This window comes from Wickerhamiella sorbophila (assembly GCF_002251995.1).
Source record: "Wickerhamiella sorbophila strain DS02 chromosome Unknown contig2, whole genome shotgun sequence".
NCBI lineage: Eukaryota > Fungi > Ascomycota > Dipodascomycetes > Dipodascales > Trichomonascaceae > Wickerhamiella > Wickerhamiella sorbophila.
In genome coordinates, this window is record NW_020194005.1 from 658,083 (window position 1) to 679,645 (window position 21,563).

The 21,563-nt window shown below is 48.3% G+C and overlaps 10 protein-coding genes across 10 annotated transcripts; 6 read left to right on the forward strand and 4 right to left on the reverse strand.

The window, feature by feature from the left end:
• Positions 1-267: 267 nt before the first annotated feature.
• B9G98_03656 (tRNA-specific adenosine deaminase subunit TAD3) lies at positions 268-1,116 on the reverse strand (the record flags this gene model as incomplete). Its single annotated transcript, XM_024810213.1, has 1 exon — positions 268-1,116. One exon carries the CDS (start codon positions 1,114-1,116, stop codon positions 268-270), a length of 849 nt encoding a protein of 282 aa, XP_024665981.1.
• Positions 1,117-1,413: 297 nt separating this feature from the next.
• On the forward strand, positions 1,414-3,552 carry B9G98_03657 (hypothetical protein). The gene is made up of 2 exons (XM_024810214.1): positions 1,414-1,505; positions 1,551-3,552. Exons 1-2 carry the CDS (start codon positions 1,492-1,494, stop codon positions 3,418-3,420), a joined length of 1,884 nt encoding a protein of 627 aa, XP_024665982.1. The 5' UTR covers positions 1,414-1,491; the 3' UTR covers positions 3,421-3,552.
• Positions 3,553-3,641: 89 nt separating this feature from the next.
• On the reverse strand, positions 3,642-3,956 carry B9G98_03658 (hypothetical protein; the record flags this gene model as incomplete). The annotated part of the gene is made up of 1 exon (XM_024810215.1): positions 3,642-3,956. The coding sequence occupies one exon, from the start codon at positions 3,954-3,956 to the stop codon at positions 3,642-3,644; it is 315 nt and encodes a 104-aa protein (XP_024665983.1).
• A 49-nt stretch (positions 3,957-4,005) lies between these two features.
• B9G98_03659 (Transcription initiation factor IIF subunit alpha) lies at positions 4,006-5,832 on the forward strand (the record flags this gene model as incomplete). Its single annotated transcript, XM_024810216.1, has 1 exon — positions 4,006-5,832. The coding sequence occupies one exon, from the start codon at positions 4,006-4,008 to the stop codon at positions 5,830-5,832; it is 1,827 nt and encodes a 608-aa protein (XP_024665984.1).
• Positions 5,833-5,887: 55 nt separating this feature from the next.
• On the reverse strand, positions 5,888-7,726 carry B9G98_03660 (Lysophospholipase 1; the record flags this gene model as incomplete). The annotated part of the gene is made up of 1 exon (XM_024810217.1): positions 5,888-7,726. The coding sequence occupies one exon, from the start codon at positions 7,724-7,726 to the stop codon at positions 5,888-5,890; it is 1,839 nt and encodes a 612-aa protein (XP_024665985.1).
• An 805-nt stretch (positions 7,727-8,531) lies between these two features.
• Positions 8,532-10,472, forward strand: B9G98_03661 (Heat shock protein SSA3; the record flags this gene model as incomplete). Its single annotated transcript, XM_024810218.1, has 1 exon — positions 8,532-10,472. One exon carries the CDS (start codon positions 8,532-8,534, stop codon positions 10,470-10,472), a length of 1,941 nt encoding a protein of 646 aa, XP_024665986.1.
• A 185-nt stretch (positions 10,473-10,657) lies between these two features.
• B9G98_03662 (Ras-related protein ORAB-1) lies at positions 10,658-11,540 on the forward strand (the record flags this gene model as incomplete). Its single annotated transcript, XM_024810219.1, has 2 exons — positions 10,658-10,668; positions 10,946-11,540. 2 exons carry the CDS (start codon positions 10,658-10,660, stop codon positions 11,538-11,540), a joined length of 606 nt encoding a protein of 201 aa, XP_024665987.1.
• A 3,092-nt stretch (positions 11,541-14,632) lies between these two features.
• B9G98_03663 (Protein PRY2) lies at positions 14,633-15,376 on the forward strand (the record flags this gene model as incomplete). Its single annotated transcript, XM_024810220.1, has 1 exon — positions 14,633-15,376. One exon carries the CDS (start codon positions 14,633-14,635, stop codon positions 15,374-15,376), a length of 744 nt encoding a protein of 247 aa, XP_024665988.1.
• Positions 15,377-15,620: 244 nt separating this feature from the next.
• Positions 15,621-17,282, reverse strand: B9G98_03664 (Signal recognition particle receptor subunit alpha; the record flags this gene model as incomplete). Its single annotated transcript, XM_024810221.1, has 1 exon — positions 15,621-17,282. The coding sequence occupies one exon, from the start codon at positions 17,280-17,282 to the stop codon at positions 15,621-15,623; it is 1,662 nt and encodes a 553-aa protein (XP_024665989.1).
• A 636-nt stretch (positions 17,283-17,918) lies between these two features.
• On the forward strand, positions 17,919-21,548 carry B9G98_03665 (Tat-binding 7; the record flags this gene model as incomplete). Its single annotated transcript, XM_024810222.1, has 1 exon — positions 17,919-21,548. The coding sequence occupies one exon, from the start codon at positions 17,919-17,921 to the stop codon at positions 21,546-21,548; it is 3,630 nt and encodes a 1,209-aa protein (XP_024665990.1).
• Between the last annotated feature and the right edge of the window lie 15 nt (positions 21,549-21,563).

A 21,563-nucleotide genomic window follows, 5' to 3' on the forward strand; every position in this document is an offset into this window, starting at 1 on the left:
CAACTAGGACCTAAGAATTTCATGCACGGTGCAACCCTTTACCCAGAAGGACCAACGGGGATTTAGTGGTCAGAGGTTAGCCCGAGCAGAGACTAGCAGGCTCGCATCTTTCCGCTTTTTGTTAGATGATTTTTTATGCTGGTTCTACAATGTTATTGAAACAGACCGTACTGCGTGTCCTGGTAGACGCGGGCGCGTCGCAGACCTGCAAATTGTCATACGAATGTCTCACGCGCCTAATGCACCGGCATTAGATGTTATAAATAATCAACCCTCCAAGTGGTATTGCCAAACTTGGAATGTATGATTCAACTGAGGGCGGCCGTGGAGACCATAGCTTAGTTGGCTGCGTGGATCTATAGCCCCCGACACCGTCGACTGTCGAATGTAGATTAGACGCCCAATTCGCGAATGGACAAGAGCCATGCTGCACATAGTGCAAGGCTCGTCTGTAGTGTACACGTCCATATCAAGACATAAATAGTTCTCTGACTCGGGATTCCCGCGTTTAGCTTGACGCTCTCGCTCGGCAACCGCTTGGATGGCCCGCATCACTGCATGGTTCAACGGATGGGTCGTTTTCTGTTCACACTCATCTGCAAGCAGCTCGTTAGTTATAGGGTTCACGACCAGCGCTCGAACTCTGTCACTCTTGGCGATTCTCTCCACCCACTCCTCCATCTGCTTTTGAGTCTCTGGGGACAACACTGGTAGCACTGCTGCAGGGTTTCCTCGCCACGAAATTGGCCAGCCCGATTCTTGGCTCCATTGGGCCGATTCTTCTTTTGTATCGGCCTGGTATTTTGATACTCGAGCCGAGTGCAGCTTGTGCGAACCAACTAACTCCTGCACGGTGCTTTCAGGAACCAGGCCCTGACTACAAACCAGCAATCTTAACAGTATACCTTTGTCCTCTGAAGTTTCCAACTTCACAATACGTCGAATGTGGGCCAGATCAAAGGGTTCTGCAGGTAACGACTCTTTAAGTTTAGCAAGCATACCGCTTAGTTCGGTCGCGGGTAGTTCGATATACCATACTGGCACGAGTCCTAGCTGCCTGCTCGCATCCAGTCCTAAAACTTGCTGGAATTTACCTTGCCGATTTATTCTAACCATAACCTGAAACAGATCCTGCAGTAACTTTTCAGTGTGATAAGGTTGTTTTTTTTGCTGAATAACAAGGTCGAACAAAACCGTTAGTTTACACCTACAAAGGCTTTTTTCGCAAGTATAGGTTAAATTTAGCCAGGGGACGGGTTTGCGCTGAAAGTTCTGACTCTTTGAAGAACTCAATTATGCCTCTTGTTCAATTTTATCTTTTAGTGTAGCTCCCATCTGGTAGAACGGGCCCCATATCGTTTAAGTTATCATTTAGCACACGATCAACAAAGGAACCGAGCACCTTCCACCCCGCCAAACCCTTGTCTTGCGTGGTCTAGGCTTAGCGATCAGCTTACTACTTGGAACGCGTGGGGATCACAGTCACTATCAATGGCTGGCAATCAGTAAGTAGCAACAACTGCCGTTGATAAAGCAGCACTAACCAAAAGATTCAAAGAGTATACACCAGTAGTAGGCCGGAAAGAGTCCAAGCGCTGGGTTTCAGTGGGGGCCTCCTACGATGGCGATGGCTGGGGCGATGAATACGACGACGGGCTGGGCAGTGTGACTGAAGAACCAGCAGACTCGGAGTCTCACTCACCAAAGCAGAGTGAGGTGAAAGAAGAAGCGCTAGAGCAGCCACCAGCTACTGCGTCTCCGGCGACCAGTAGACCTTCAACACCTATGTCTGCTCGGTTGGCCAACAAAGACACTCCGACAATCCCGGAGGAGTCGGAAGAGCCGCCTCGTAACGACTTTTCCTCTAGGTCGGGTACGCCACTTTCAGAAGAAGGCTCTCTACCCAAGCCGCCGAGTGCTCATGCGTCTAGGCAGTCGTCCTTGGCGTCTAGGCACTCCTCAAAGGCCAAACGCCAGTCGACTGTTACAAGAAGACCCGTGCCTACCGAATCGCCTGTCTTCAAACTATCAGAGCCGGAGCCAGTAGCCAAAAAGTCCACGGAACCCGAATTGGGCCCGACACACGAGTCTGCTGAATCTGGGTACGCTGACACTCCAGGGTCAGATGACGAGCAGAGAGAGTCAGACGCTGGAGCACCTCAATCTCGTATATACGAGGATATTTATGATTACTATGGTACACGCCAAACGCACCCATATTCCCAACTAACTCGCGAGAGCGTCTACTATTCCACCGACAGTGTGGGCAATGCGAAGCCCCCCCTCCCAACATCTGCAGACAAAGATGCCGAGTCTGAGCGCTCTAGCATTGATGAGGCGAACGAAACGATGACCGATTCGGAGCCTCCTACTCCGGACGAGCAGGTTCGTCTCGAACATGAAATCATGGACACATTCACGTCCTCAGACAAACGTAGATCGATTGATAAGGGTGCTCTTGGTGGCTACACACACTCGCGTAGCACCAGCGCAACGAGTCGGTCGTCAACTATTGACGAATCGCTGGATGCCGAGATTGCAGAGCTGTACGAAGGCACAACTGAGTTCCTCGATAGACCAATCTCTGTTTACCAGAATGTCCAGCCCTTGCATACTCGGAGTACTTCTGACACATCCGAAATTAAGGATACCACTGATGTATCGACACCAAAGATTGGTGATACTGCGGCTTTTGCTGACAATTTACCTACAGAACCTCTTGAGAGCGGTATCAATACTTTGGCCATCAACACAGAACCCTCCGGGTTACCAAAGCTGAATTTTATTGCTGCCAGCCCAGTTACAGAAGAAGGCGAAAAGCCTCGTTGGCAGCCCATCGAAGATGATGGAGATGCTGATGTTTCTTCATCAACGGTTGTTGGTAAACAAGATGACACAGAGGACAATGAAGCTAAAGATACATCTGGCGATAGAAGTCTTGTGAAAGATCTGAGTCTCACAGGGAACATGCTAGAGAATATGGATCAAAGCCATGACGGTGGCGAAGCAGAGAAAGTTACAACCAGAGGGACTTTCTCCTCCTCGTCAGAAGCTACACACCATGCCCATAATGATAGTAATACATCGGCACTATCTATGATTTCCGACAACCACGACATCGTGCCACCGGAAATCCCACCCACTCTTTCTGAAGTGGAGACAGACGACCAGCGGGACCCCTCTCCTCCCAATGTTCAACAATTCACACAAATTTCAGCCAAAGTCAAGCGACCTCCTCCTGTTGACTTCAGCGCTCTGCTGAGTGGCCCCACATCCGAGGCTCGTCTCGCCCAGTTGGTCAATTTCCGCCAGCGTGAAGCCGAGTACGAGTCGGGGCTTTCGGTCTGGCTGCAGGCCACGTACTCTGTGATTGAGGGCAACACTGAGATCTACACGACAGGATTACCCCCCCGAGAATGAAGGGCGCTCTGTCAGTATGACTAGACAAATGACGCACATTTCATCCGAACACCTTTCTTCAACCAAAGAGGCTCTTGAACACTTTGGCGAAAAGTCCACAAAGAAAGCACGCAGTTTGTTTGCAAAGGGTCGTCGTTTGGTAAAAAGTTAATAGCTAGTTTGGTATGTACAAGTTCAGATTGAAAACAGAGTTATTTTATATTGGCGTTGTCACGAGGAAATTACTCTTCGTTGTTTTTCCCTCTTTGGCTCATTCCGCTGAAGAATCCAAGACGATCGCCACGGGCCCGTCCCAAAGCTGAAGATCCAGCACCCTCGTACTTGGATTTCCGCTCTACGGGGTCCGCAAAATCTCCAACGAACGCCCCCGGTTGGGTGGGACGAAGCTGCCGGGGGTCGTCGGTGTAGCGGTTCTTCTCCTGATAGACTTTGTAGGCTATAGCAATAGAAACAAACGTAAACGCGATGCGACGCCACGCTGAATTGATCCTGGGCAAAGGTGAGCCCTGTGCGTGTCCAAATTGCTTAGCTACCATGGTTTTGTTGGAGATGATTAACCCGATCTTGGGCCCGGCGTTGGTCATCATGACTGGCAAGCGGAAGTTCGAGTCGTCTGATCCGCTACGCCGAAGCACGCAACGGAGGATTCCGCCCGGTGTGCTTAACCGAAGCACGCAGGTTGGTTCTGGAGCAAGTACTTTCATAGCTGGCCCAGCCGGTGGCCCTGGAGGCTCTGGCGGTATTTCTCAACAACCTTTCTCCAGCCAACCTAGCACAGCAGCCCCTGGGTTTGTTGCCGGAGCCCCTACTGAAATTAATGCTAATCAGAACTACGTGCCGATGGCACAGCCCCAAATTGGCCAGGGAGAGCCAATGGTTGGGATTCAGGGCCCAAGCAGCTCGTCGCTGCCCGATGCTCCGGGAGAAAAGTATGATGAATTTCCTCTACGTTGCTGCACCATTGATGACGTTCGCGATTCCCGCTACCATATGATAAAGTTCCACTCGCGGTCCAAGATCGATCCAGCCACCCAGTTTACCCCGCCGATTCGCTTCCACAGAAAAGACCCCAAGCTTTTACAAGTCACGGTTGGAGACGAGGTATCTGCTGGTGCCGAAGGCTCGAATCCTGGATCTGTAGACGGCGAAAATGGTGCGGCCTCTTCCCAAGGCGGTGAGAATGGCGAAAAGCCCAAAAAGTCGGGACCCTTTAGACGTAAAAAGACCTACCAGGCTCAAGGTGGCGATGAGGCCAGTGAAGCTGCTAGAAAACTGCGTTATGAAGAGCACTATCCCTGGGTTATGGAGGACTTTGACAACAAAAACACCTGGGTCTCGAGTTACGAGGCCGGCCAGTCTGATACCTATGTTGTTTTTGTGTTCGATCGGGATGGATTCAAAATGATACCAATTGAAAAGTTCTATCGACTCAATCAACGAAGCAAGTTCGCAACATTGTCCTTAGATGAAGCTGAAGAGAAAATGGGCAAACGCAATTCAAACATCCCTCGCTGGATTATGGACAAGCTTCAAACCGAACGAGGCGCTGCTGGACCTGGTGCAGAGGCAATTGCTGCCGGTCACCAACGCCGTCGTCTTCGTACTGTTGAGGGTTCCGAGGAACGCACAAACCGTAGGTCGGGTCTAGAGGAAGAAATGGATTTCGACGAGGAGTTTGCTGATGACGATGGTGCTCCTATTATGGACGGTCCCGAAGAAGACCTGAAAGAGGTAGAGGACAGAATCAAAAGGGAACAGAGACAGGCTAATGCTTTGGATGCAGATGATAACGATTTGGATGCTTTGTTCGAGGATGGAGAGGACCAAATCGACCGCAACGGAAAGAAACTTAGAAAGTACTTGAGAGCACTTGAAAAGAATGCATACTACGATTCAGGTGACGACGAAAACCCTTATTTGTCTGAGGAAGAGGCTGATTCCGAGCCAGAGATCAAACCCGATCCAGACGCTGCAAGTACGTCTGCTGGTAACGGCCAAACGCCTCTGGTGGTTTTACCTTTCCGAAGAAAAGTTATCAAAAATCGCCTTCCTGGAATGGCCGTTATTCAATTGCCTCCGAGGATCCTTAAAACTTTTCCTGTTGGTGAACTGAACCCAGGGGTCAAACCTTATGATGGTGTTGACAGAAAGGCCGTCTCTGTTGCTAACTCCGCTTCTGCGTCATCCACCAACCTCGCTGCACTGAATAAGACCTCCAAGTCGGATGAGGATGGGTTGTTACAAGCCGATGACGTTCGCAAGTGTTTGATGGACCAGCGTCCTACCATCAAAGAGCTTTTGAGCACCCTGCGACAGAAACTGTTTCAGCATCCAGATAATCAAGCTCGTCTCAAGAGAATTTTGCGTGAAATTGCAACTCTGCAAGATGGAAGACTGGTGCTCACCTCCTAGATCTTCTGCTATTCCTAAATATATATCGTTTTACAAACGCTCCTCTAGGCGGGTGCTAGTTTTGAAGAAGTAATGACCGGTCTGTTCTAAGAGTTTGAAAAGCCTCCTCCCCATCACTAGCTATTTCCCCATTCCAACAATAGCGATCAAAGCAGCGCTTACATTGCTCGCTCAGGGGCAGATTCTGACGTTCACGAGACCGCTGGCTCACGGCACAAGCTAAGCATGCTGCCCACTCCTCATCAAAAGTCCCATTACCTCTTGTCGCTACGTTGTAGCCGTTTTGTATCATTTTTTTGACTTTCTTGTCGGTGTATGCCAACTGAAACGTTGACGTGTTCGAGAAAGTGGAGTACCCAGCGTTAGGAATATAAATAATTAGCGGTGGAACATTGTCACCTGGTAAATTGGTCAGATTTTGAGCGTAGCATCCAAAGAACGTAGGGCGAGAAGCCAGACCCAAATTAACGAAAGTTTCTTTGTCGGGTACGTAAGGCATTGGCGGCGAACCAGGTAGTAAAAACTGGCGCTCGTAGGATTTCGTCATAGGGCTTCCATCTGGCCACGAAACATCGAGCTCAGCACCACTGTTATCGAATGCGATAATAGCATCGACTTCTCTGCTTGGCTCTAGTAACGGCTGCAAGGGGATGTTTAACCCATTGCTACCACCGTCCGCAACATAGAGTGTGCTTGACGAGCTAATAGCTGACCCCTTTCCATTTCCTACATGTGAGAGCCCCAAAAATGGATTTGGAGATATAGCCGCGACATCTCGTAGCCCCATAATCCCGGTATGCTGAAGCACCCACCTTAAAGAGTTTGCCAGAGATTTAGACGTGGTCAGATTCTCAATTATACCCGTGAAGATCTGATCAAACAGAGATGATGAGGCTCCAAGCAAAAACCCAGCTTCATCCAATCCAACAATTATTGGGTTTTTCTCATCTGGCCTACCGTTTATCAACTTAACCCCAAGGTACTCTATATCGACAAATGAGTCCACGTCCTTGTCGTAAGATCCAATCTCCAACGGTGATATCTCAATAATAGCGGACCCTTCATGCGGTGGTCGGTAAACTGGGACTCTGCTAAGGACTGTTATAATGGGAAACGGTGCCAGCCTTTCTGTATACCAGTGCTCATGTCTTAGATCTGACCATCGCCAAAACCGGGGATTATTATCAAGAATATCGTCGGCACCAAAGCCAGCGATTAATTGTCGATATAAAAACCTCCCCCATAGGTCGGTAATAGTGACCGAGTACCCATGCGACTTTTTCCAAGACACATTTTTGTAAAGTCTCCAGTAAAGCTTAATTTTTGACAAACAGTCCTTTGCCTGCTCTGCCACAAATAGGGGCTTCTCCAAATCCCATAAATCTTTTTCGTTAACAATATTCTCGACGGTGCTAAAGTTTCGAAAATAAACGGAGCCCAGAAGCCAACCACCACCGGACAAACCAGTAATATAGCTTGAGCCCTGCAAAAGCCCTCCAATATGACCGTGTCCATTGTTGCCTTTAGTTCTTGCGTCAAGGGCTGCGACTTCGCCTGCCCCGGTGAGCATTGCACGATAGCCTCCCCCACTGAACGCTAGACCAACCACCGAATCTGTGAAAAGACTGGGATCAAAATCAACGTTGGAATTCTTGAAGAACTCATGCAATGCAGTAGACGTGTGCTTTTTTCGATCCTCAACATATTGCACTTCATTTTGGCTGATGCCCGAGCTTGCTGAGCGAGTCAGTCTCCGGGGTAGGTGCTCATGGTTTTTGTGAAAAAAATGACCGTTGCAGACCATCAACCACCAAAAAAATCCCATCCAACCAAGCATACTCGGAAGCATAGCAGGTCTGTGAGATCCGAAAGAGACACCACTTTCGTTCACCATAGCGCCTGACGTAGATCTATCCTCTTTCGGTGTTAAACTACTTTTTGTACGTAATTGAGGAGTTATTATGGTATAAATCGGGACTGTCTTTGTAGATTTCTGTATAGTGGCCAGATAAGGCCTTTTTTGGGTACCCGATCTGGCAGAAATTTGTACATTGGCAAAATGCCTGCATTAGAGGTTTGGTATATCAAAGTGTACCCATGTGCCAACATTGATACCATCAAACATAAATATACAATATTTAATATAGGCTCGGTTGAGCGCCGTTGAGGCCATCTTTTCCGGATCAGATCCACTAAGCATAGTCAGTCGGCCGTTGATGCAGTGCCCACTCCGCGTTGATAAATTTTCTCAAAAGAAGCAGTTTAAATCGGTCTATTGAGTCTAAAAAGCCGTTACAGTAGAACTTTTATTAGTTTGCTCCGCTAAAGCATTTTCTCGTTTCGCCAATCAAGCGTTTTTCGCCTGATCAAATATAGCATGCGTTTAGCAAACCAACGGGATGCATGGGCTGTCACCAACCCCAAGTTTTGATGCTAGAATGTTGGATCAAACCAATTCAAAATTCCAATAAGCATCAACTAAAATTGCCGAGTTCATTCCCCAATGTTCTGGAAAGCTCGAGCAGCAGATGGTGACTTTCTCCAGAAAGCTCCACAAGGTTCCATTGACCAGCAAGTGGGCCTAGGGTTTGGATCACGTGGGCCGCAGAACGTTCTGAGCAATTCTTCACAATTCCACCGATTAGATATATAAATGCAAGGGCAACCTCCACCTACCCTGTCACAAACACAAAACAAATATGAGTAAAACCGCTGTTGGAATTGATTTGGGTACCACTTACTCTTGTGTTGCCCACTTTGCTAACGATCGTGTTGAAATTATTGCCAACGACCAGGGTAATCGTACTACTCCCTCGTTCGTTGCTTTCACTGACAGTGAGCGTCTGATTGGTGATGCCGCTAAGAACCAGGCTGCCATGAATCCCGCCAACACTGTCTTTGATGCTAAGCGTCTCATTGGTCGTAAATTCGACGATCCCGAGACTCAAAATGATATCAAGCACTTCCCCTTCAAGGTCATCGACAAGGGTGCTAAGCCTAACATCCAGGTCGAGTTCAAGGGTGAGACCAAGGTCTTCACTCCTGAGGAGATCTCTGCTATGGTTCTCACCAAGATGAAGGAGATTGCTGAGGCTTACCTTGGTTCTAAGGTCACCGAGGCTGTCATCACTGTCCCTGCCTACTTCAATGATTCGCAGCGCCAGGCCACCAAAGATGCTGGTTTGATTGCTGGTCTTAACGTCTTGCGTATCATCAACGAGCCCACTGCCGCTGCAATTGCTTACGGTTTGGACAAGAAGGGTAACAACGAGCACAACGTCCTTATCTTCGATTTGGGTGGTGGTACTTTCGATGTTTCCTTGCTTTCTATTGATGACGGTATCTTCGAGGTCAAGGCCACCGCTGGTGACACCCACTTGGGTGGTGAGGACTTCGATTCGCGCCTTGTTAACTTCTTCGTTGAGGAGTTCAAGCGCAAACACAAGAAGGACATCTCCAGCAACCAGCGCGCTCTCCGCCGTCTGCGCACTGCCTGCGAGCGTGCTAAGCGTGCTCTCTCTTCTTCTGCTCAGACCTCCGTCGAGATCGACTCTTTGTACGAGGGTATCGACTTTTACACTTCGATCACTCGTGCTCGTTTCGAGGAGTTGTGCCAGGACCTCTTCCGCAAGACTCTTGAGCCTGTTGAGAAGGTTCTTAAGGACTCCAAGCTTGACAAGTCTCAAGTTGACGAGATTGTCATGGTCGGTGGTTCCACCCGTATCCCCAAGATTCAGAAGCTGGTTTCTGACTTCTTCAACGGCAAGGAGCTCAACCGTTCCATCAACCCCGATGAGGCTGTTGCCTACGGCGCTGCTGTGCAGGCCGCTATTTTGACTGGTGACACCTCCTCCAAGACCCAGGATCTTCTGCTTTTGGATGTTGCTCCCCTTTCTCTCGGTATTGAGACCGCTGGTGGTGTCATGACCAAGTTGATTCCCCGTAATTCCACTATCCCCACCAAGAAGTCTGAGACTTTCTCTACCTACGCTGATAATCAGCCCGGTGTCTTGATTCAGGTCTTCGAGGGTGAGCGTGCTCGCACTAAGGACAACAACTTGCTTGGTAAGTTCGAGCTTACCGGCATTCCTCCTGCTCCCCGTGGTGTTCCTCAGATTGAGGTTACCTTCGATATCGATGCCAATGGTATCCTGAACGTCTCCGCTGTTGAGAAAGGCACTGGTAAGTCTCAGAAGATCACCATCACCAACGACAAGGGTCGTTTGTCTAAGGAAGACATTGAGCGCATGGTTTCTGAGGCCGAGAAGTACAAGGAGGAAGACGAGAAGGAGTCCAGCCGTATTGCTGCCAAGAACGGTCTTGAGTCCTACGCTTACTCTCTGAAGAACAACCTCAGCGAGGAGGGCTTCAAGGAGAAGGTCGAGGAGGGTGACCGCACCAAGCTCGAGAAGGCTATCAACGAGACCATTGAGTGGCTCGATAGCAACCAGACTGCTGCCACTGACGAGTTCGCTGACAAGCAGAAGGAGCTCGAGGGTGTTGCCAACCCCATCATGATGAAGTTCTACGGTGGTGCTGGCGGCGCTCCTGGCGGCGTTCCCGGTGGATTCCCTGGCGGTGCTCCTGGCGGTGCTGCTCCCGGCGGCGACGATGGCCCCACTGTCGAGGAGGTCGACTAATTGGTTTCGCAACCCATATAAGTATATGACTTGGTATATAATTAAATCTTGCAGTTTATTTTGAGTTTCACTGAACGTTCCTCACATGATGATTAATAAGCTGGAAATGTCTCCTCCATGTTAATACTTCCGGGTAACCTTTTGGGATATCTTCTCGCCGAGTTGGTCAGCGTGTCTTCCCAGTCATGAACTCCGAGTAGTAAGTAGACAGGTGGCAAATCACTCCGCAGACGTGAGATGAATGGCAATAGACGAGCACAGTCTCGTTTTTGAAGGCAAAGCTAACGAAGAGTACCAACTGAATGCTGAGAGCACCCCTAACGCATTACGAATGAGCAAAGAATGTCCTCACAATTGGCCGTGACCAAGGGCGTCCAACTAGATATTCGGACATGGATCTGAGGTGGCTTTGCTTTGCAATAGCAATGTTTTAGGCTCGCTAATGCGTCAACAGGACTAAATACTAACTACAGATACGATTATTTGTTCAAACTTTTGGTGATTGGTGATTCAGGTGTCGGCAAGTCGTGTTTGTTGCTGCGCTTCGCCGACAACTCGTTCTCTGAATCGTACATCTCTACCATTGGTGTCGATTTCAAAATCAGAACAGTTGATCTTGATTCCAAAACTGTGAAGCTCCAGATTTGGGATACCGCCGGACAAGAACGATTCCGAACCATCATCTCCTCTTACTACCGTGGTGCTCATGGTATCATCGTTGTTTACGATGTTACTGACCAGAACTCTTTCAATGACGTCAAGCACTGGTTCCAGGAAATTGACCGTTTCGCCAGCGAGGGCGTCGTCAAGCTGCTGGTTGGCAATAAGAGTGATATGACCGACAAAAAGGTCGTTGAGTACAACGTGGCCAAAGAATTCGCCGACTCCATGGGCATCCAGTTTTTGGAGACATCTGCCAAGGAGTCCACCAACGTTGAGCAGGCTTTCCTCACTATGGCCCGTGAGATTAAGGATAAAATGACCACAGCCAACGAAGGTGGTGAAGAAAAAGCCGCTCTTAACCTCAAGGGCAGCAGTGTTAACGCCAATTCGGGTGGCTGCTGTTAAGTAGTTCCTAGTTTCATTTTTTATCAGCTTTAAGCTCACCAACCAGAAAATGGTCTCGCTAGTCTAATCAAATAAGGTCAAAACTGGTAGTATTTCAGCTCCTGCCGCGACGTCTCCGAAATCTATGGAATTCTTTTCACGAACTGATAAGTCATATTTTGAATTTTCTCTATTATTTTAATAGACCCCTCAAATTCGGTCTTTCTGTATCTGAAACTCCAAGCTGAGCCTTAGGAATGTACTCAAACGGTGGAATGCCGCTTCAAGTGTCTCAGGTAGCAGATGCAGGACTCCGGCTGCTTGGCAACTGGAAGTTTAGGAGCATGCTCTGTAAACTTCGAGACAATCTGGCATAGCGCCTGTCTCTGCAAAAAGGTTGCTTTCGAAGAATCCTGTGCAAAGCAACTAGTTCGTTCAGCAGGACTGAAATGGTCAGACCAAGGCGAAGCAGCCTTTGCCAAGTGCAACGAAGAGCATCCCTTTGGTATGCAGGTGGACATAGTTGGCCTATAATTCGACAAATTGTTTAGGTTTGGGCCCTAGAGCTGGATCTCGCTACTGTCGCATCGGCTGTTAGCGGACTTCGCTCTCCTGCATGCGGCCTGGTGTTATGCATTCCGACACGCGTGTACTTTGATCGACCTAATTCGAGCTGCAAGGTTCCACTCCAACAGCTGAACACTCGAAACCAAGTACGTTCTCAGCCTTTGACCGATATAAAAAGCCGGGGGCTTGCTTATATTCCATGCTGGATTCGATTGGACTAACCTGTTCATGCCTGCGCTAATGCCCGTGCTCTGCTGCACCTGTCACGAACTCTAATTCCTACAGCCTAATATTCACGTCGTAATTATAGATGCGACTTGCCTTTGCTTCGTTTTTTATTGTAATTAGTGAATGCTGGAGCCCTTCTTGCTTCTTTATCGTTCTTCCCGTGACTTAGGGTTGCCGACATCGCTATTGAGTTCAAGATCTTCTCTTCATGAACTATCAACCGTTACACTTTGGTGTTTTGGAGGATTAAAGTCTTCTTTGTTCTTGTAGGAGCCAATTCTTATGTCCCCAGTGACCACCGGTCCTGTAGTGTAGAATTGACGGTGAGCATATGGCTATCGAAAAATAGTTCTCTCGAATAAGCCCTCAAGTAACTACTCGTGACATTTGAAAGTTCGATCTTTATGTTTTGATCCGAAGCCCAATCAACTCGGCCTTTAAGTTTCAATTCTCTAGATTATTGTTTGCCCACAGTAAATAGTGGTACAGGTCACAGGCTTGATTTTCGATAGGCGTAGCCAAGCCTATTGTCATCCTGGTTTATTTCGAAACGTGTGGTTTCTCCATAATATGGCAACATCACTTTGCAACCCAGTTAGCTGGGCCGATAAGGGTGGGGTCCGCATCGGTTCCAACAGTGAAATTTCATTATCGAAATAGATCAATTGCAATTTGGAGCAAATATGAGCCGCTGCGTCAATTAGAAAGTAGCCAGTATTGAAGTCATGCTGTTTAAGCTTCGTATTTATTTGATATCAGTTGTTCAGGAAGCCGTGCGGAAGCCTGGAAGGTGGGGCTATGCTGATGAGGGCCATTCACATTGCATACAATTAACGTGCATTACGCAGACGGTCTCGTAGAGGTTTCCCTCCGAGGTGCAGACCCCGCACAGTCAGCAGGAACAAGGCCTATTTGTTACCATGGCAACGAGTTGATGAAATCCGCCTCGTTGAAACTAGGCGGTCAGATATACGGAATCAAAGCGATATATTGTTGTTTACCCTACTTCATTTCATTTGGTGTAGCGGGAAAGTCAAGGTTTTGATCATTTTCACGATTTACCGAATTGGGAATTGAAAAAACAATTCACCGATAGATCGGTTACCAGCATTGATCGAGCTTGATCAGGCGGGTCTGAGTTTTCCTCTGTATTTTTCGTAGGATATTGGTTGTGTATGTGAAACTCATAGATCTGTCTTCTATATACATTTTAATGAAGTCTTGATTTAGTCCGCGAGTGCTAAAGAATTCAGCAAGCAGTGGGTGCATGAGCTAGCGTCATTTTAACAAGGAACAAAGGACACACGAAAACTGCGTAACAACATTTTCACTGCGATTGCATTGACTCCCATAGAAAGCTAATCGTCAAGCAAAATATTCTGAAACGTATGAAGCGTTCGGCGTCGCAGATGAGCAACATCAGTCGAAGAAAAATCTCGACCTATTGAAATCCCTCACGCACAGCGTGTTTACACAAACTCATTTTAGTTAAGTAAAGTGGCCCCTAACACATAATGGGCCTATGTTTACATCGGTACAGTGAGCAACGGCAAGCTATGCAAGTAAATAGCCATGCAAGGCATGTACACATCTCTGTTCGGAGAGGTTCCGCTTACACGGTTTGATCTTTTCAGCAGTGAGCGATGACAAACAGATCCTTTCTGCATGTAGGGGGCCAGCACCCCTCCCTACGAACAGTTCTAAACCTCAATCACAAGAATAAGGGGGCCATAATATTATAGGTGTGAGCCAGGTATCTACGAGAACTATGTAATTCCTTAAAGCAACAAAGCACAAGTACGATATCCTGCATGATTCTCGGAGAACCATGGAACACTCCTGAAGATGGAACAATATCAACAAACCCACCTCTGTGCACTGGCTATCGGGCAAGGTTTCAGACTTTCCTGCACAGCCTGACAAAGGCACTGCACAACCCCCTCTTATCCCACCTTCGGTGTGCAGAGGTCCCTATCGCCGTAACAAGCGGGAAAAAGTAGGAAATTTTAAGACTTTTTCGCGTTCTTGCACCATATTAGTCTCACGGTTACATATTTCATGTTAGAACCAGGTCACTCAGTGGTATGTGCACACGAACCCACACCCTTTGTACCTTGCTGCATGTAGTGAGGAGGTTCTGCAGGAGGTAAAACCCTGCAGCGGTCCGCTTAAAGTGGGAACACTGCTAGAGTGTTTTCTTTCTACCTCTCGAGACCTATAATAAAGAGCCGGCCTGATCGCGTCCTAGACATATTCGAACGAAGAAATCCACTCCTTAGCTTTCTTTCGTGACACCACACAACACCACCATCTTTACAATGAACACCAAAACCCTCCTTCTTTCCATTCTTTCGGCTCCCGCCCTCGTTAACGCGGTTGCCATCTACGAGACCGTTCATCAGACTTTCTACGTTACCGTCGACTCTGACGGAAACGTTGTTGGTGTCCCCCCTATCGCCTCTCCCACTACGGTCGAGGCTGCTCCTGTGACCAACGCGCCTGCCGCCGTTACCACAACCGAGGCCGCCGCCGCTCCCGTTGTGACTCCTGTCGCCTACCAGTACGTTCCAGCTGCTGAGTCTAGCGCTAAGACCACTTCGACTGCTGCACCCGCTCCTGCTACCTCAAGCGCTGCCGACTCCTCCGACTCCAACCTCGACTCCTTCGCTCAGACCATTGTCGACTACCATAACAAGGTTCGTGCCGAGCACGGTGTTGGTGCCGTCGAGTGGGACGATGAGCTTGCTAGCTTTGCCAGCAACTACCTTGCTGGTGACAACTGCCAGTTCAAGCACTCTGGTGGTCCTTACGGTGAGAACATCGCCATGGGTTACGGCACCACCACCGGTGCCCTTGAGGCCTGGTACGACGAGAACAGCCAGTACAACTATGCTGCTGGTCAGTTCAGTGCTAGCACCGGCCACTTCACCCAGATGGTTTGGAAGGGCACTACCAAGGTTGGCTGTGCCCAGACTGACTGCGGCATGGGTCCCTTCTTGGTCTGTGAGTACTCGCCTCGCGGTAATGTTATTGGTCAATTCACTGAGAACGTCTTTGCCTAAGAACCTGGATTTCTTCAACTCGAAACAGTGAGAAACTCCCCATTTCTGACGCAACGGTCGTTTGCCTTTTGTTTCCAAAAACCAACCACCTATTATTTTTTCCCTGCCCCATCGAAAAATCACATTCACATTTGAGGACCCGCGAGAATTACATACCCGGATTTTCTTTTACAACCCTCATTCTTTTAATTACTCTTCACTCACTTCATAACCAAAGTATATAGTAGTATGCCCTCTTGCAAATTTATTCCAACAGCAAATTCACTGCCCAATCCACGGAAAGAGTACGCAAATCGGTGTAATTTTGACCAACACCAACAAACAAAACAGGAATTTTGGTGGTGTAGGTCATATTTACCAATGTACCGAGCATGTCACCAACAGTGTCACACTTTGAAATAAGGAAAAAGTCGATGTGACGTTGTGCACCGAAGGCAGAGTCAAAGTTCTTTGCCTGTGCAACACTGTCTGTTCCGACTAGTGCTTCACCCACCATAATGATTTTGTCTGGGTTTGCCAGCTTGCCGAATTTTTCAAGTGAAGACATGAGACGTTCATCGTTGTGACGCCGGCCGGCAGTGTCAATAAGGACTACATCGAAGTCATGAGACTGGCCATATTCGACGGCTTTTTGGGCAATTACTGCAGCATCTTTGCCATAGCCCTGGGAGAACAGCTCAACCTCGCCCGCATTCTGACGCTCTGTGAGTTGACGCAGGCGGTCAACATGCACCTTAAGCTGCTCAACTGCACCACTTCTAAAAGTGTCACAAGCAGCTACGAGCACTTTCATCTTGTTTTGCAAAAGCCAGAACGCGATTTTGCCGAGATTCGTAGACTTGCCCACACCGTTGACACCAACAACACTGATAACGTAGGGTCGTCCACCTTGTTGCTTGGACCGTTTCACCTGTAATAACAAATCGACAGACGTTGTAGGAGTGAGGATTTTTTGGAGAGTTCGGGCCAAACTTTTTCGGACGGTTGCGTTTACAGAAGTCCAGCTGTCCGTAGTTCTACCAACCAGATCCTTGCGAATTTCTCCACAAATTAAAGTTGCAACCTCTTTGGCAACATTTTTATTGACAAGATGGTCTTCCATGGCAGACAGAGTCTTACCGAGGTCTTTCTCGCTAAGCTTCTTACCACCGACAATGTTGCGGAGGAACGAGAAGGAATCAGCCTTGCTGCTATTCTTGGATTTGTCCTCGCGGAGAATGTTGTTAAGTTCATCTGTCAATTCCTTCACCACAAACCCGTCTTTGGACTGCATTCCGTAGTCTAGATCAACATCTTCTTGATAAACGGAGGCGGTGCTTTCGTCCGCCGGTTCAGAATAATCGAGTGGGCCGTCATGGTCTTCTGATCCATCCCATTTGCGCTGCTGCTTTTTCTTCTTTTGCATTTTCTTGGCTGCTGCTGCCGCCTTGGCTGCCGCTGTCTGCTTAGTTTGAGCGGGCAATTCTGACCTCTTTGGCCCTTCTGTTACCGTGTTTTCTGCTTCAGTCTCGGGAACCGGTGTTGATTCGTTGACAATATCTTGCAATCTCACTCTTGCCAAAGCAGTGAACTTCTCGAGGTCGAGATCTGCTGGCGCAAGAATTCCAGGGTTGCCCCGGAGCGAGTCCTCATTAACGGACGTGAAAACTTTGGTTAAATCTTTGCAAATCGAATCCGCGTGTGCAACTTGAATGATAGAAGGGTGGATCAAGGCAGTTGAAATCCCCAGCTGGTGGTCTCTAGCGACTTTCACTGTATAGCCATCAATAGTGCTAACTTTGGAGCCTTCGATGAATTCTTTGGCAATCAAAGCGTTGATAACTGAGTTTGGAATACTTTCCCCGCCTTCAGTCTCTTTAGACCATAGTATCTTCCCGCCTTCCGAGAATACCACGATTCGATGCATGGGGCAAAGCGTGCGTAATCTGCGAGACCCAAGCTGAGTTTAGAGCTTCGAAACTACAAGATGAGGAACAGCCAATCAAGCTATAGTATGGGTTGGTTTTTATTCGTAACATGGAATTCAGTATGGCTAAAATCTTTGCCGTAGCTCCATATATTCGAATCTGTCGAAAGCATGCAAAAGTAAATAGGGGCACTGGTAAGGTCCGCGGCCGCCGGTCTTAAATGGTGTGTCACCACACTCTTCACATTTTACTTGCCACCAGGAAGCCATAGACACGAACTGTTGTTATGGATTTCCGATGACGTTTCGCGCCCTATTTATTTAATCTATGGTTCGACTCGCTTCGACGGATTATCTGCCTGCTCAAAGTCAGTGGTCTCCGTCTCACGCGGTGTTGTGGTTGCCCTCTATTTTGGCACGATCCTTGGCGCGCCGTATTGCTAGATAAGCGTACGCTCCATTTTCGGTGCGGTAACAGGAATCTGCCATATTGTCCCAACAAAGAGGCACGTCGATCTCCCTTTGTCAGCTGGCTAGTTTCCATCTCAAGTACCAGGTTCACGTGACGCGGCTAGTCATCGTAACGGGCCTTTGTTGTGCGTGCCCCCAATTGATTTTGCCACATACTCTATTTAAATGGCTCCAAAGCGTCGGCTGCACTTGGACAGTGATGAAAGTGATGTCTCGGAAGTAGAAGAAAAGATCGAATCACCTCAAACTACTCGCTCGACCCGGTCTCGTCGCAATGTCAGTTATGTAGATCACCTCGACGAGACAGGTGAGAACGGCGTTCAAAGTCCCAAGAAAGAAAGCGATGGTGAGGAATACAATGAAGACGACCAAAAGTTTCCTGTCAAACTTCAGGTGGGTAGAACGCGACTTCAAAGACTAAAGCAACAAGACGAAGATGATGAGTACCATGTGAGTTCTTCGGAAACTGAGCTCTCCGCGGTAGAATCTGAAGAGTTCACTCAATCAGACGATGGCTTCGTTGTTGATTCTGATGATAATGTGGTTCGGAGACGAAGAACGAGGTATAGTCAACGCAGAAGAGGCCGTCCTAGGAAACGCCAACGCCAACAATGGAGGCCTACACAGCGCTCACTAAGACGTGCCCGTGGATCAGATTCAGAAGATGATAATGATTTCGGAATGAGCATTCAAGACGAACTAGACGAGCTGAGATCTCCATCGCCCGTTCATCGTGAATTAAGAGAACGTCAGCCTATCAATTACGAAATTCGCCCACCACCGACGCTTGACGATATCGTCAAATCTCAGCAACGCACAGAGAAATCGGCTGGCGGTAAGAGTGCTTCGAAAGGTCCTATCAGACGCCTATTCAATGTCCAAGGGCCATTTGGTGGTGCCGACGTGCTTTCACTAATCAACCCGAAAAAGGACTATCTCCAAAATATTATAGACGAGCCCGCCGCAGTGGACCAATCTGTTACTGCCGATGTCATTGGTGTGAATGGGCCCATGGTCAATGCCGATGCTGATCCTCTGGGAATTGACACTAATATTGACTTTACAGCAGTAGGTGGTCTGGATGATTACATCGACAAACTCAAAGAAATGGTCTCGCTACCATTGATGTATCCCGACATTTATAAAAGGTTCGGTATCACACCCCCGCGTGGAGTCCTCTTCCATGGTCCTCCTGGTACTGGTAAGACCTTAATGGCCCGAGCTCTGGCCGCCAGTGCTAGCCATGAAGGTAAAAAAATCACATTTTTCATGCGCAAAGGTGCAGACTGCTTATCGAAGTGGATTGGTGAGGCTGAACGCCAGTTAAGGCTTCTATTTGAAGAAGCAAAAGCAAAGCAGCCGAGTATCATTTTCTTTGATGAAATTGATGGCCTGGCTCCAGTTCGCTCGTCAAAGCAGGAGCAAATTCATGCGTCGATTGTCTCGACGTTGCTTGCATTGATGGATGGTATGGACAACCGTGGCCAAGTCGTTGTTATTGGCGCTACAAATAGACCCGATAGCGTCGACCCTGCTCTCCGGCGACCTGGTCGTTTCGATCGTGAATTTTACTTCCCGCTCCCCAATTTAGAAGCCAGAAGACAGATTCTTAAAATTCACACTCGCAAATGGACCCCGCCTCTCAAGTCTGAATTCGTGAACCATGTGGCTGAATTAACTAAAGGCTATGGGGGTGCCGACCTGAGAGCTCTTTGCACTGAAGCTGCTCTTGCAGCAATCCAAAGACGATATCCTCAAATTTGGATGTCTAAGCGAAAGCTCGTTGTTGATCCGGAATCTGTGGTCGTGGAGCCACGAGACTTTCTGAAATCACTTGAGCGCATAGTTGCATCTTCTGCTAGGCAGACCGGTAATATAGCCGCACCTCTGCCGCCTCGTATCTCACATTTACTTGGCAGTACAATGGACGGCATCAAGCAGAAGCTGGACCTGCTATTGCCCAAACCCAAGAATATGACTGCTCTGGAGGCAGCGATGTTTGATGATAGCTATATCAGCGGTGGCTTCGATCGCCAGCAACAGCTGGAAGAGCTTCGGGCGGCTCGTGTACACCGACCCAGACTACTTATACATGGCTCGTCTGGCTCTGGTCAGGAGTATTTGATGTCTGCTATTTCGCATGCCATGGAAGGTGTTTTTAGCCAGGTGTTGGACTTTGCTGCATTATTTGGCGACTCGATGCGTACGCCCGAAGCATCTCTGGTCCATATGCTAAGCGAGGCTAGGCGTCGTAGCCCCGCTATGCTGTTGATCCCTTCTATTGAACTTCTTTTATCTTTAACGAGCCCTCAGCTCCAGGCCACTTTGTTCAGTATTTTGCGCGAAATTCTTCCCACTGATAAGGTGTTGGTTGTCGGCATTGCTAATGAACCGATTTCCGACCTGGACCCCCGTGTTGTTCAATTTTTCGGGGTCGCTAGTACCTCCCATGCTACAATTTCCCTCGACCGCTCTACGAAAGCCATCCATAACTTCTTTGGCCTTTTGCGTGGCTACATTGAAAGCTCTCCCATCGAGACATTGGAACTCGAAAACTGCCCTAAAAGAGCACTCGAACCGTTACCGATTGCTCCTACAGAGAAAGAACACGTTTCCGAGCAGGAGAGTAAAGAAACAGAACCCACCGACACTTTGAGCAAAAAGGACTTGAAGACGCTCAGCCAACTCAAAGTCAAGCTAGGTGCAATTTTGGATGGCTTTAAAAACCGCTATAGGCGGTTCCGCAAGCCCGTCATCGATGATATTTATTTGGCGCACTTATTTGAAGAACCAGACCCAACGAGTGAACGTGACTATATCTTGACTGATGATGACATGGTCCTCCACGTCAGTATGGGAAAAAAGTATCACAATATGGATCTGGATACAGTCGAAGACCGATTATGGAACGGTTATTATTGCGAGCCGCGACAGTTTTTGGATGATCTTGAACTAATTCATATAGACTCGGTCACAGCAGACGACCGTGATCGAGCCCACAAATCATCCGAGATGGTTGCGAATGCTCAAGTCGCTATTGACGATATCAATGACGTTGCGTTCTTGCAAGCCTGCCGCGATCTACGTCAAAAAATGGCTCGAAGACAGCTGAAGGCATTAGCTGAAACCTCCTCGTTGAACGGAAGCATTGAGACTACCCAACCCGTCGAAATAGGGGCCGAAAGGATTGCAAATTCGACGAATGAAAATGAGACCAACAGTATGCATGACGACCCTGATAGGATGGTCGAGGACGCGCCTCAGGCGTATGATCAACCGCTCAATCCTGCACGACCTCTTGAGGATGCGAGCGAAGCAGAGGCATCTGAGCTTGTCGAGGCTGAGGTTGTGAATACTGCGGTTGTCCAGCCTGGGGTTGTTGAGACTGAGGCCGTAGAGGCTGAGGTTGTTGAATCTAAGGCTGTTGAACCTAAGGCTGTCGAGGCGTCTGAGGCGGACGAAACATCAAATCATGTCGACACGGCACAGGGAGCTCCGAATGAATCAGTTTCTGTTGAGAAGCCAAACGCTGAACCAGAAATGTTCGTTGTGGATGGCCCAACCTTAACAACACCTTTTGAGCGCCGACCATTTGAGCTGAATACCGATCGGCTGTCGCATTTTTTCGAAGACCTGTGTTCTTGTGCACAGTCTTGGAATCTTGAGCAGCTTGAAAGCGTCTTTGCAGCTCTCGCAGACGTCGCCTGGCGTCACCATGCTGAGTGGAACAGGGATAATATGCTCAACGAACTAGAGTCTCAACTCAATTTAACAAAAGGTCTTTACTTGCCGTAATTATCAATAGTGTTG